This window comes from Triticum dicoccoides, chromosome 2A (assembly GCF_002162155.2).
Source record: "Triticum dicoccoides isolate Atlit2015 ecotype Zavitan chromosome 2A, WEW_v2.0, whole genome shotgun sequence".
In the NCBI taxonomy this organism is placed as follows: domain Eukaryota; kingdom Viridiplantae; phylum Streptophyta; class Magnoliopsida; order Poales; family Poaceae; genus Triticum; species Triticum dicoccoides.
The window spans coordinates 622,646,932-622,660,280 of record NC_041382.1 but is presented as its reverse complement, the minus strand read 5'-3'; the positions used below and the strand labels follow the sequence as shown (position 1 = coordinate 622,660,280).

Here is a 13,349-nt window from a genome sequence, read left to right as displayed (position 1 = left end):
TTCCTATCCTTATCAAAATTGGAACCTGCATCCTAAAAACTCAATTGTTTAGATTTGAAAACTTTTGGCTCCGGCATTCTCAATTCGAGGAAGTGGTCAAACATATTTGGGAGCAAGATGTGCATGAAAGTGATAGTGTCCAATGCATTGTGACTAAATTTAAAACACTCGGGAAGGGTCTTAAAATTTGGGCCAAAACTATCTCTAGCCTGGCAGAAATCATCAAGAACACCAACTTAATGATTCTATTCTATGATATTATTGAGGAATTCAGAGACTTGACTGTGGAAGAATCTAATGGCAGGAGAATCCTAATTAGACATTTAAGGCTGATTAATGAACAACAAAGAACTTACTGGAAACAGAGGGCCACCATAAGGAATATCAAGATGGGAGAAGCTAATACAAAATACTTCCAAGCTAAAGCTACCATAAAGCATAGGTTCAATCACATTGCCATGTTGAAAGATGAAGATGATCAAGTACACCATGAGCACCAAGCAAAAGCTGCTATCCTATTCATGGCATTCAAAAAGAGATTGGGCACATCTTCTAAAACTGAGAACCCTATGCTTCTTCAACCACTGCTTTTGCAACATGAAGACCTGACTGAACTAGAGGCACCTTTCACCAAAAAAGAAATAGATGAAGTCATTAAAAACATGCCAGCTGATAAAGCTCATGGGCCTGATGGCTTCAATGCAACATTTCTCAAATCTTGCTGGGATATTGTGGCTCCTGATTTTTACAGACTTATTGATGATTTCCACAAGGGGACAGTAAATATTCAGTGCATAAACTACTCTTTCATCACCCTTATTCCCAAGAAGGATGATGTTGTCCACCCTATTGACTTCAGACCCATCTCCCTATTGTATTGCACTCTGAAGATCCTAACTAAGACCCTGACAAATAGACTGCAGAAAGTGATTCTTACTTTGGTCCACCACAATCAATATGGCTTTCTATCCAATAGATGTATCCAAGACTGCTTAGCTTGGTCTTATGAATATATTCATCAATATTATCAATCCAATAGAGAAGTTTTCCTCCTAAAACCGGACTTTGAAAAAGCATTTGATATGCTTAATCATGACACCATCATTGAGATACTACAAGCCAAAGGATTTGGGAGCACGTGGATCAATTGGATTAAGATGATTTACAACACTGGCTTCTCTGTTCTCCTGAATGGGGTACCTGGCAAAACATTGTTATGCAAATGTGGGGTGAGATAGGGTGATCCTCTGTCACCTCTCATTTTTGTGATTGTTGCAGATCTATTACAGACTATGATGAATGAAGCAATGCAAAATTCTTTGGTGGAGACACCCCTGACCCATCAATCAAGCCAAGACTATCCTATCATCCAATATGCATATGATACCATTTTAGTAGCAAATGGTGAAGCCTCCCAAGTGATCAACATAAAAAAATCTTCTGCTCCACTTTGCAGCGTACACTGGTCTTAAAGTGAACTACAACAAGTCAACTATGATCCCCATCAACACTACTGATCAAAAGATGCATAGCCTCTCTGTTATATTGGGATGTCAAATTGGGACCCTCCCTCATACATATCCGGGTCTTCCCCTTAGTCTTCAAAAGCCAAGAGTAGAGGATTACTTGCCCCTTTTGAAAAGCGTGTAAACCAGGCTTTTGGGGTGCTCCACCCTACTTTCCACTAGAGATAAATTAACCCTCATTAAATCAGTCTTCTCCAGCATGCCCATATTGTTCATGTGCTCACTCAGTATACCTGCTAATGTGATTAACCAGCTCAATGTATATCTCAAAAACTATTTCTGGAGAAAATTTGGATCTCAAGAGAGAGGGTCGACTCTTATTGCTTGGAATAAAGCTTGTCAACCTAAGGCAAATGGATGACTAGGTATATTGGATAGACTCATAACAAAGCACTTATCCTGAAGCACCACCATAAATTTCTTAACAAGGAAGATATACCTCTGATTAATCTCATATGGGAATCTTACTACTCTAGCTCTCTGCCTGGAGAGAGATTGGTAGGATCATTTTGGTGGAAATCCTTGCTCAAGCTCCTGCCCAACTACAAATAGTTTTCCATTTACAAAGCAAAGGCTGGAAATACAACTCTATTGTGGTCTGACAAATGGTTGGACCAACCTTTGGACACAAAAATCCAAGAACTTCATTCGTATGCAACCAACAACAATGTGACTTTGCAACAAGTTATGAGCTATCAAGATTTTTCAGATCATTTTCACACTCCCATGTCACAATAGGCCTTTCAACAATACAGTGAGCTACTTCAGCATCTGCAGGAAAGGCCAGCCTCAGACGAATGGATTATGCAAGGTGCAACCAAAGGGTATTCATCCATTACAATGTATCATCACTTGAGAGGACCTAGCATTGTACACCCTCTCTTTCAGCATATCTGGAAATCATCATGCAGATTGAGGCACAAGATCTTTCTATGGCTACTCCATGACATGATAAACACAAGGAACCTTCTCAACAAGAAGAGCGTGCATCTGGACAGCTATAATTGTGCACTATGTTCAGACAACACTGAAGAAACCCTTCTCCATCTCTTCTAGAACTGCACATTTGCTCTTCGGTGTTGGGATAACATCATGCCATTAAAGCACAGAGGCATTTCAATATTTGATGATTTCCAGTTGGCCATAATGCAACTTCCTCAAGATATAGCATTGGACATCATAATCAATGGATGCTGGGGTATTTGGTCCATAATGAATGACAAGTTCTTCAGATCAGTTGTACCTCACATCTAGGGAAATATTATCTTCAAGAAGGACTATGGGCAGCCCAGATAAAAGCAAAGCACTCCAAAGCAGAAAAGATTTGTACTTGGGTTGATGAGAAAATTTAATTAGTTATCATGTTTCATAAAACTGGCATAGGATGACTTCTTCTTTTGTAAGACCAGATTGTATATATTTTTACTTTATATGAAAATAGTTCTAGGGTTTCACGGTCAAAAAAATAAAATTGTCGAAGGAGGTTTTTTGCCTCAACTTTCCTCTATACGTACATTTTTTGGGGAATAGGGGGAACTACTCTCAATCCACCCAGGGGTTCTGTATGATCCCCACTCCCTCACCAAAATCCATGTAGGGAATAAACCTCTAAATTCTCTCAATCTTTCCCTCAGACAATTCTCATTTGGCTAACCCCTCCTAACATATACTTCATGTTGACACCAACCATCATGCACCATGCAACAAGGTAGAAATCAATCGACTGTTTCACACTTTCATCATTCGAACTAAACAACTATACATCAGATAAGGTAATCAATCAAAATTAGGTACAGTAAAAATGTTTCTCATATAAATGAAGCGTCAAGTACATTGTGAAACATGAGCGTCCATACCATGTTCTCTCACCAAAGCAAACTACAAAACTCTTGGTTTACCGGCAAAGAAATTTGAATAGATAATCGTTGTTGTCATATGTACAAAGTTAGAATAAAATGCCGATGAGTACAATATAGCTATTGATATCAGTGAGCAACAAACTAGGCAAATGGTTCATTTTGAAATACGTACACGCTGATAGGTAAGTAACAGATCCTGATTGAGTATCTCAAATATAAAGTGGCATTGAAGCAACACAAAAAAGGTCTTATATAGCACTTATGTACTTCAGCTTGCATTTGCATACATAGTAAAAATGTAGCAGACAGATTGGCTATGTTTATGTGACACCCCCGATTTGACCGTACACTAATCATACACGCAAACATATACGATCAAGATCAGACTCACGGGAAGATATCACAACACAACTCTACAAATAAAATAAGTCATACAAGCATCATATTACAAGCCACGGGCCTCGAGGGCTCGAATACAAGAGCTCGATCATAGACGAGTCAGCGGAAGCAACAATATCTGAGTACAGACATAAGTAAACAAATTTGCCTTAAGAAGTCTAGCACAAACTGGGATACATATCGAAAGAGGCGCAGGCCTCCTGCCTGGGATCCTCCTAAACTACTCATGGTCGTCGTCAGCGGGCTGCATGTAGTAGTAGGCACCTCTAGTGTAGTAGGAGTCGTCGTCAACGGTGGCGTCTTGCTCCTGGAATCCAACGTCTGGTCGCAGCAATCGGGTATAGGAAAGGGGAAAAGGGGGAGCAAAGCAACCGTGAGTACTCATCCAAAGTACTCACAAGCAAGGAGCTACACTACATATGTATGCATTGGTATTAAATGGAAAAGGGATATCATATGTGGACTGAACTACAGAATGCCAGAATAAGAGAGGGATAGCTAGTCCTATCGAAGACTATGCTTCTGGTAACCTCCATCTTGCAGAAGAAGAAGAGAGTAGATGGTAAGTTCACCAAATAACATCGTATAGCATAATCCTAACCGATGATTCTCCCCTCGTTGCCCTGTGAGAGAGCGATCGCCGGTTGTATCTGGCACTTGGAAGGGTGTGTTTTATTAAGTATCCGGTTCTAGTTGTCATAATGCCAAGGTATAACTCCAAGTCGTCCTATTACCAAAGATCACAGCTATTCGAATAGTTTAACTTCCCTGCAGGGGTGCACCACATTTCCCAACACGCTCGATCCTCTTTGTCCGGACACACTTTTCTGGGTCATGCCCGGCCTCGAAAGATCAACATGTCGCAGCCCTGCCTAGGCACAACAGAGAGGTCAGCACGCCGGTCTAAATCCTATGGCGCAGGGGTCTGGGCCCATCGCCCATTGCACACCTGCATGTTGCGTACGCGGCCGGTGAGCATACCTAGCCTCCCTTATACAAGGGCAGGCATTCCAGTCCAACCCGGCGTGCGCCACTCAGTCGCTGACGTCACGAAGGCTTCGGCTGATACCACGACGTCGAGTGCCTATAATTGTCCCCGCGTAGTTGGTTAGTGCGTATAGGCCAGTAGCCAGACTCAGATCAAATACCCAGATCTCGTTAAGCGTGTTATTTTGAAATAACCGCGAACGCCGACCAGGGCCAAGCCCACCTCTCATCTAGGTGGTCTCCGCCTGCCCTATCGCTCCGCCCCAAAGTAACAGTCGGGGGCCGTTGGGAACCTAGGCCCACCACTACCTGGGTGGAACCACCTGCCCCTTCAGCCCCCAACATCGAAATCACTTGCCGGTACTCAACGAGCCGACCCGACTTTAGTCACAACATGTATAGTATGTATATATAGTATAAACCCGTGATTAAAACCCGAGTGATCACGGCCTGATAGTATAGCATGGCAGACTGACAAGAATGTAGGGCCACTGATGATAATCTAGCATCCTATACTAAGCATTTAGGATTGCAGGTAAGGTATCAACAGTTGTAGCAACAATGACAGGCTATTCATCAGAATAGGATTAACGAAAAACAATAACATGCTACACTACTCGAATGCAAGCAATAGAGAGAAGAGTAGGCGATATCCGGTGATCAAAGGGGGGGCTTGCCTGGTTGCTCTGGCAAGAAAGAGGGGTCGTCAACAGCGTAGTCGATCGGGGCACCAGCAGCGGCGTCGGTCTCGGTGTCTAGCAAGAGAAGAGGGGGAAGAAACAATAAATATTAAGCAAACAGGTGCATAGCGATGCATGACATGACAAGTAGCGGTGCTAGGGGTGCCCTAACGCGGTATGAGGTGGTACCAGTGAAGGGGGAAACATCCGGGAAAATATCCCCGGTGTTTAGCGTTTCCGGACAGATGAACCGGAAGGGAAAAGTTACGTGTTCGCTATGCTAGGGATGCGTGGCGGATGAATGGACTGTGTATCCGGATTCGCCTCATCGTTCTGAGCAACTTTCATGTACAAAGTATTTTCATCAGTCACGGTTTAATTTTTATTAATTTTTAAAGTTTTAAATAATTTTTCTGTAATTACTGGGTTATTATTAATTCGACAATTAAATAGGAAAGATCTATGTGTACCCAACTGTGGGCTAGCCAAAGTGGCTTACAGATGGGACCAGAGGACTGGGTTGACCAAGTCAACGTTTGACTAGTCAGCAGTGGGTACTGTTCGGCAGGGCCCAGATGTCATTGACTGTAGTTGAAATGATTTTGATTATTTAGTTTAAATCACAAAGGACCCACGTGTCATAAGGTAGTAACTAATTAACCTAACAACTAATTAGCTCCTAAGCTAATTGGCTCAGGGCCGGCCACACACACTGAACACACACGTACACACACGCAGGTACAGCCGACCATGGCCTTGGCCATAGCCAGCCGCAAGCAGCAGCAGCTGTGGCTAATCAGCGGCAACAGCAAGCGAAAATAGGAGCGCATCGGCCTAAGAGCATCTCTTCTCAACAAGGTTCCTCAGTGACTTTTCGGCCGTCGGCGCTAAATATCAGTTCAGTCATGTTTCTAAAAGTCTAATTTTCGCCGGCTCGGACCGAAAGCCGGCAGACCCAATCCAAACACGGCACGCTGGGGCGCTCGGGACGCCGGGCGAATCGTTTTTGCACGAAAAAGCCGCGGGCCCTCCTTACCAGCGACTCGTCTCGCTTCTCGCCGCTTCGTCGTCCTCATCGCCTCGTTTCCCGCGGCGAATCAATGCCAGAGCTGTCGCGCGCTGCCGTGCCGGTCAGCCTTCGCCATTGATGCCTCACGGGCGGCGCAGTGAAGGCGTGACGACGCGCGTCCCCGCGCATGCCACGCGTAGACGAGGCCGCCACGCGTGCTCGCGCCGCCTCCGCCTATATAAACCGACCTCAGCGCGCCGATGGCACGCACAGAGTCTTCACCGCCGACGCGCCCTATCTCCCCTCCTCCCTTTCCCCTCGCCGTCCCAGTTCGTAAAAATGGCCGAACGATTCCCAGGCGACGGCGCGGCGGCAAACGGCTTCGCCCGCTGCCACCTTCATGAAAATGAAGCTCGGCTCCTCTTCGAGGTCGAATACCCGGTCCCGTCGGACATGCGAGTGCCCGGGGCATGGAGAATCAGCGCCGGCGGGGTCCCGGTGCCACCACCGCCCACCGGGGCGGCGCGTCATGCAGAGATCGCGCGTATTCGTGCCTCTCTGCCGCGGGCGGCGAGGAAGGGGCCACCCTACGTCCCCGATAGCCCGCTCTGGGAGCCCTACTTCCGTCGCCGTCACGCCGAGCAGCTCGAGGCCACCAACGGCGTTGTGCCCTCCGGCAGGCTCAACTTCGAGGGGCGGCGCCGATGGTGGGGCGTGCCCGGCCGCACGCTGGAGGCCGTCCTCGAGTACATCAAGGGCGGCAACATGCCGAGGCTGGAGTACCCCTCCCCGTCATCCTTGTCTCGCCGCCGTGGGAGCTCGTGGACGCCGAGGCGCATGGACCCCGGGGCGTCCTCCTCCTCGTCCGGTCGATCGACCGGCTCTCCCTGCCTCCGCCCTGTCAAGCCGGATCCCCAGGACACGCCTGTCAGCCAACGGACCCGCAGCTCCGGTATCTGCATCGCCGACTCCACCCCCGCTTCCGGGCGCCTCGTCCTCGTCGCGCCCAAGCCGGGGCCCAGTCTCCCCCCGGAGTACGAGGAGATAGCCCGGCGCGGCTTCTCCGACGCGGACGCCCTGCGGTGGGCGCACGACGACTACCTCCGGACGGAGATGACCCGGCAGACTCGGGCCCTGGAGGAGATCGCCGCCCGCAAGTGTGGGCGCGAGGACGAGCACGGCGTCGTGATCCTCGGCAGCGACGACGACGAGGACGCCGCCGGACCGTCCAACCCGCCGCGCCAACCGGGGGAGGGTTGCAGTAGGGACGGCGGCCACGACAGAGGCAGCGACGACGACGACGATGACGATGACGACGATGACGGTGGCGACTACACGCGGTTCTACAGCCTCCTCGGCATATAGAACTGCAAGGGCGGTGGCCGGCGAGGAGCGGCGAGGCGAGCGAGACGGCGGGTGGGCCTAGTTATGTGTTTTTTATAAAATACTTTAAATATGTATGAGCGGGCGTGTTTGTGCCGTGATTGGTCGAATTTGGTTTGAAGTCGCCGAAATATGCATGAACTCGTCGTGTTTGCGCCGTTCAAAAAAATTCCATGGACGCCGCTACTGAATGGCATCACGCCCTAGCGTGCGTTTTGCGCTGATGCGCCCCATGAGGTGATTTTTAGCGCCTCCTGAGGACCAACGGCTGGAGATGCTTTAAGCAGCAGCTACGGCAGCAGAAGCAACGACGGGTACCAGCGGCAAGTGCATAGCAGCAGCTAGCAGGAGCACCGGCAGGCAAGAAACAGTGGCACCCGAGCAGCGGCAACAACAGCAGTACAACGCGGGCGCACACAGGAGGCTGAGGGCGTGCGGCCAACTCGCCAGGAGCAGCGAGCGGCGCGGGACCGGAGCTCTGAGCGCACGACGGCAAAGGCGGCCAGCGAGCGCTGGCGCTGACGGCCGCGTGGGCGAGCAGGGGCGTGCGCGGCATGGCCGGCGAGCCGGCGCGGGCGTGGGCGAGGCAAGCTACAGCGACGAGCGAGAGCGCGGCCACGGGCACGAGCGCGAGCTCCGGTGAGTTCAAGCGCGGCGGTGTACGGTGTTTACGGCGATGGATTCGACGGGAGGCTACCAAGGGGTGGAGGAGGAGCTCACCACAGACTCGTAGGGCTGCTCAGGAGGCTTGGGGATGGAGTGAAGGCGACGAATTCGTCGATGGAGTCGCTGTGGCCGGAGGTTGAAGACGACATCGATCCCCGAACTTGGCAGCCTACTGGCTTGATCTCGAAGGCATGGACGATGTGGACGAGCGCGGCGGAGCTATCGAGCATTCTCACAGGGCGCGGGGTGGACGATGGACGCGAGAACGAGGTGAGCCATGGCGACCACGACGTTGGGCATGTCCGGATCGGGATGAGGGAGCACGAGGGAAGGGGGAAAGGCGGCTAGGGTTTCGGGAGAGGGACACCGGCACCGTTTTAACCCCGCACGGGGGGAGGGGATGGCCGACGCGTGCCCCAGGCACCATGGGTGCCCTCCACGCATCTCCCCTGTCTCGTGTAGCGCAAGGAGGGAGAGGAGGTGAAGTGGGCTGGGCCACTTCTATTACAAAATGGGCCCAGAGCACAAAAGCAGCTTTGTCCTTTTCTCTATTTATATCTGTTACTCTCTTTTTTTTCTTAAAAATTCTGTTTCTAATTCTTTTAACTACCAAAAACATTTTTATAAAATGTAAAACTGCACCTAATTTAGTTTAATAAAATTAGGCCACTGCCACATTAGTTTCAGGCTTAAATAAAAATAGTTTAGTATTTTTATAAATTAAAAAGTATTTAATTTATTGTTTTGGCCTCGGTTTTATTTATTTAAGAGCATTAGAACACTTTACAACAATGTGGTTTGCCCACCCTTATTACCCATGATTTAGTTGACACATTTAGAACATTTTAGTTTTGGCTTTAGAAAACTTAATTGTTTGACTTGATTTTGAATTTGAATTCGAACGGGACTTGAATCATCGCGAGTTTAACAACAGTAATCATGGTGACATGACATCATTAGTAGGGGATTATTGTAGCTTAATTATCCGGACGTCACAGCTTATGCATCTACAAAACTAGGATCCTGTTTCATGTGGTGTTTATTCCTAGGATCTTTTCTCATGAGTTTTGACAGCAAAAAGGAAACATAATAAATGACATGTTCAGTAAAATAAATGAGAGACCCCCTACTACAACTATCCTGCTTTTTTCCCATTGTTTTCAAGGGCAACAACTTAGTGGCATCATCAGACATAATCATGAACGAAAAAATACACATAAAGTCAGCTAAGTAATGCTTGTGGTTATTTAGATGTAAAAGAAATACAACTTGACATCACAAATATGAAAGTGAAGCTCGATCAACCATCATAAATAGAACACTACCAAATACTTATACAAAACCTACAATGAGCATAAACCAAATGTTACCTCCATCCCAATTCCCAAATTAGTTGTCTTATATTTGCCTAGATACGGGTGTACACTAATAGGGATAACCCTAGCAGTAGCGCTGGAAATAGTTCTAGTAGTAGCGCGGGTGGCCGTGCTACTACTATGGCGCTACATCTAAACCTTAGCAGTAGCGTGGTTTTACCAGCGCTACTGCTAACTGTGCCTAGCAGTAGTGCTGGGAGCAAGCAGCGCTACTGCTAACCCTACCTAGCAGTTGCGTGGGTTGCTCGAGCGCTACTGCTAACCCTACCTAGCAGTAGCGTGGGTTGCTCCAGCGCTACTGCTAGATAGTTGTAGCGTTGGGAGCAAGCAGTGCTACTGGTAACATTACATGCTTTTTCTGCAGCTTGTTGGCGTTGTATTTGTACAAGTTTTATATAGTAGTTTCATCATATGATTTTATGACCATGATGAGTTATTATATCAGTGGATGAAAGACATGTGGATTAGATTCAAGTGGAGGCAACATGCTGCAGATTGAAAGTACTACTAATCCAAACTTGACCACTTTAGTTTGGATTAGTACTACTTTCGATCTGCATCATGTTTCCTCCACTTGAATCTAATCCATGTTTATTTCGCCCACTGATATATATAATAACTCATCATGCTCATATAACAACTTAGCATCATCATAATAATAATAACTCATCATCATTATCATAATAACGCGCCATACTCATCATCATAGTCATCTAACAACTTCTATTCGTTATCATAATAACAAGTCATACTCATCATCATCATAGTTATCTAACAACTTCTCTACTCGTTATCATAATAACAAGTCATACTCATCATCATAGTCATAACCAACCCTAGTAAATTGTTCTTAGCACATGATCATGAGTATTAGCTAGGACCTGCTACCCCTCTCTAAGATAAAATAGCATAAAACAACATAGCACATGTCTCTCCATTATGGAGAATGGAGATTAACCTGTCTCCAATTCGTGGGCTTCGCACAATGTTTCTCCCAAGCAGCTCCCTACAATCATTCATAACTTTTTTCCATTCTTTGATTGTGAGGTCTTCATCTGTTCAAGAAATCTTGTATGAATAGTGGTGACCCGTAGGCAGACTTGGCCGTAAGCTAACAACATCAATGTGACCTTTCGTATACATCAGATCAGGCACACAATCCTTCAGGATTTTCTGTTGAAGAGCATAATAGTAACGTAGTTAGCAATGTAGTTTAGCTTTAGAAGAATGTATGCAAAAGATGCGCTGGTGTCATAATAATAATAAATCTTACCATGCCATTTCCATGGATGTTGTCGTAGTTCAACATGTGGACTAGTAGCACGTATTGACCATAATGTGGAGGACTTTCATAATTCTTATTGAAGTCTCAACATCAATAATAAAGGAGACAAGATGATCTTTCTCCGTGTAAGTTAGTTTAGAGCCATTAGTGTAGTAGGTTTTGTTTTTTCTACTACTTTCCGAACATTTTTGAAGAATGGAAATGAGCTATCAATGAAAATATATAAGTTGTCAACTATTTTTATGAAAACAATATAAATTATTTAATAAATATGTTTGAGAAACTCACATAGAGATAGAAGTGGAAGCGTATCAACAAGGGCCCAAATGTCGATATTAGCTTCGTCGATATTATCTTCATCGGCATTATCTTCATCGATGTCATCTTCAGGATCACCAAGATCAAAGGTGACATGCATACCCTCCTGAAAACCATACGCCTTGCACAATGCTTCCCAATTCGAGCAACCAAAATGGGAGTAGCTCTCTGCATTGTATAGCTTTACGGCAAAAGCATAACCAAGATGGGTCCTGAGGTGAACTATCTTTTGTCTCCATATTCTCATGATCTTCAAAATTCAGCTTTTCCAAGACATAGCGTCTTGTGTGGCAGGGGATACACTAGTTGAATTGTAAAAGACGAAAATTACACGTTGAAGAAGCAGAAGTCATGCTTAATTATGAAAAAAGACTTATCGTCATTGCATACCATTTCAACATTGAAGGTGTGGTCGAGCTTAATACTGAAGCGCCGACCGTCTTCAAGGTGAGGCCTGTCGCACAAACCTCGGTCGTCACCGTAGTAGTCGCACTCGGGGATCCTATCGTCGTCGTCAGACATTTCCTATGTTCATCATTCAAAGATTAAACTTCTAAAATTCAATATACATACTATAAAAACTAAATTAGATCATTATTATTCATCACGGGTCGACTGTTGGTCTGTCGAGATTCTTCCTCTCTGACATTTGCGACCGTCGGTGATGGAAGCTCCTAATTTCATTTGAAAGTGCATTACACCGAAATGTCTAGCACCTTCAAATGAAAAAGAAGCTCCCCTCACGACAATAGTCGGGATGTTTCTTCTCTCATATATGGTGGACACTCTCCGTCACTGATTTTTGACCCTCGGTGATGGTCGCTACGCCTCCTTCCCCTAGTGCCTAACAATGGTCTAGCACAAGGAGAAGAAGGAGAAGCGACCCCACGGCAACAGTCGGCATTCTTCTTCTCTCATATATGGTGGAGACTCTCCCTCACTAATATTTTGACTGTCATCTATGGAGCCCCGATTGACTTAAAGTCAACCCGAAACGTCATTTAATTATCTTTCTAGCAAATCCGGGGCACTCGATATTTCCTATATATTATAGCACAAGTCATGCCAAAATTCACGGAAAAATCCGGCATAACCTTTGCTAAAAAGGATATATCGAGCGCCTGAAATTTGCCGGAATGAAAATTAATCAACACTCCAACAAAACATAGGCCACTCCGAGGTGTTCCCTGCAAACATAGGCCACTTGGGCAAGCACTAGTAGTACACAACACTACATACCACATGTCTAAATCTCAATCACATTTGAGCAACACTAGTACAAAACACTAGATATACATGTTTACTCACTATAGACAATGGTTGTCGAGGATGCGGGTGTCGTCGGTGATCTTCTGGGCGTCGTCGACCGGCTCGTCGGTGATATACCCTGCGCCACATATCCTGTGCCACATATGAGCATAAACACATGAGCATTTCTATAGATAATTTCGAACTTGGTATCATTTCATTTTTTTGCGAAACCATTTCATATCATTAGCTCTCTCTCTCTCTCTCAAAATTCAGTAGGCATCAACTACATCGAAACATATGAACAAAATTAGTAAACTTTTGGAACTTTATATACCTAAATTTTTTATAACGAAACTACTAACATTTTCTATAACAACTACTAACATATCATCGGTCATGTACCCTGCGCCACATTTCTATTCTATTCAAAATACCTACATTTACTAAAAATGTATATACTCTATTCAAAGACCTACATTGAAAAATTTCTATTCAAAAGACCTACATTGAAAATTTTCTATTCCATGCAAATAATTTACATTCTGTTGTATTGAAAAAACAGTAAAAAACTACATTATATAAGAACGGAGTGAGGAAAGTTGGAGGAAGG

General features: G+C 45.7%; 1 protein-coding gene across 1 annotated transcript in view; it reads left to right on the top strand.

The window, feature by feature from the left end:
* The first annotated feature begins 6,799 nt into the window (after window positions 1–6,799).
* The window catches only part of LOC119358019 (putative wall-associated receptor kinase-like 16), a 10,716-nt gene continuing 4,166 nt past the window's right edge, over window positions 6,800–13,349 (top strand). The window contains exon 1 of the mRNA XM_037624750.1: window positions 6,800–7,004. Coding sequence (XP_037480647.1) covers window positions 6,800–7,004 — 205 coding nt within the window. The remainder of the gene's footprint in view (window positions 7,005–13,349) is intronic.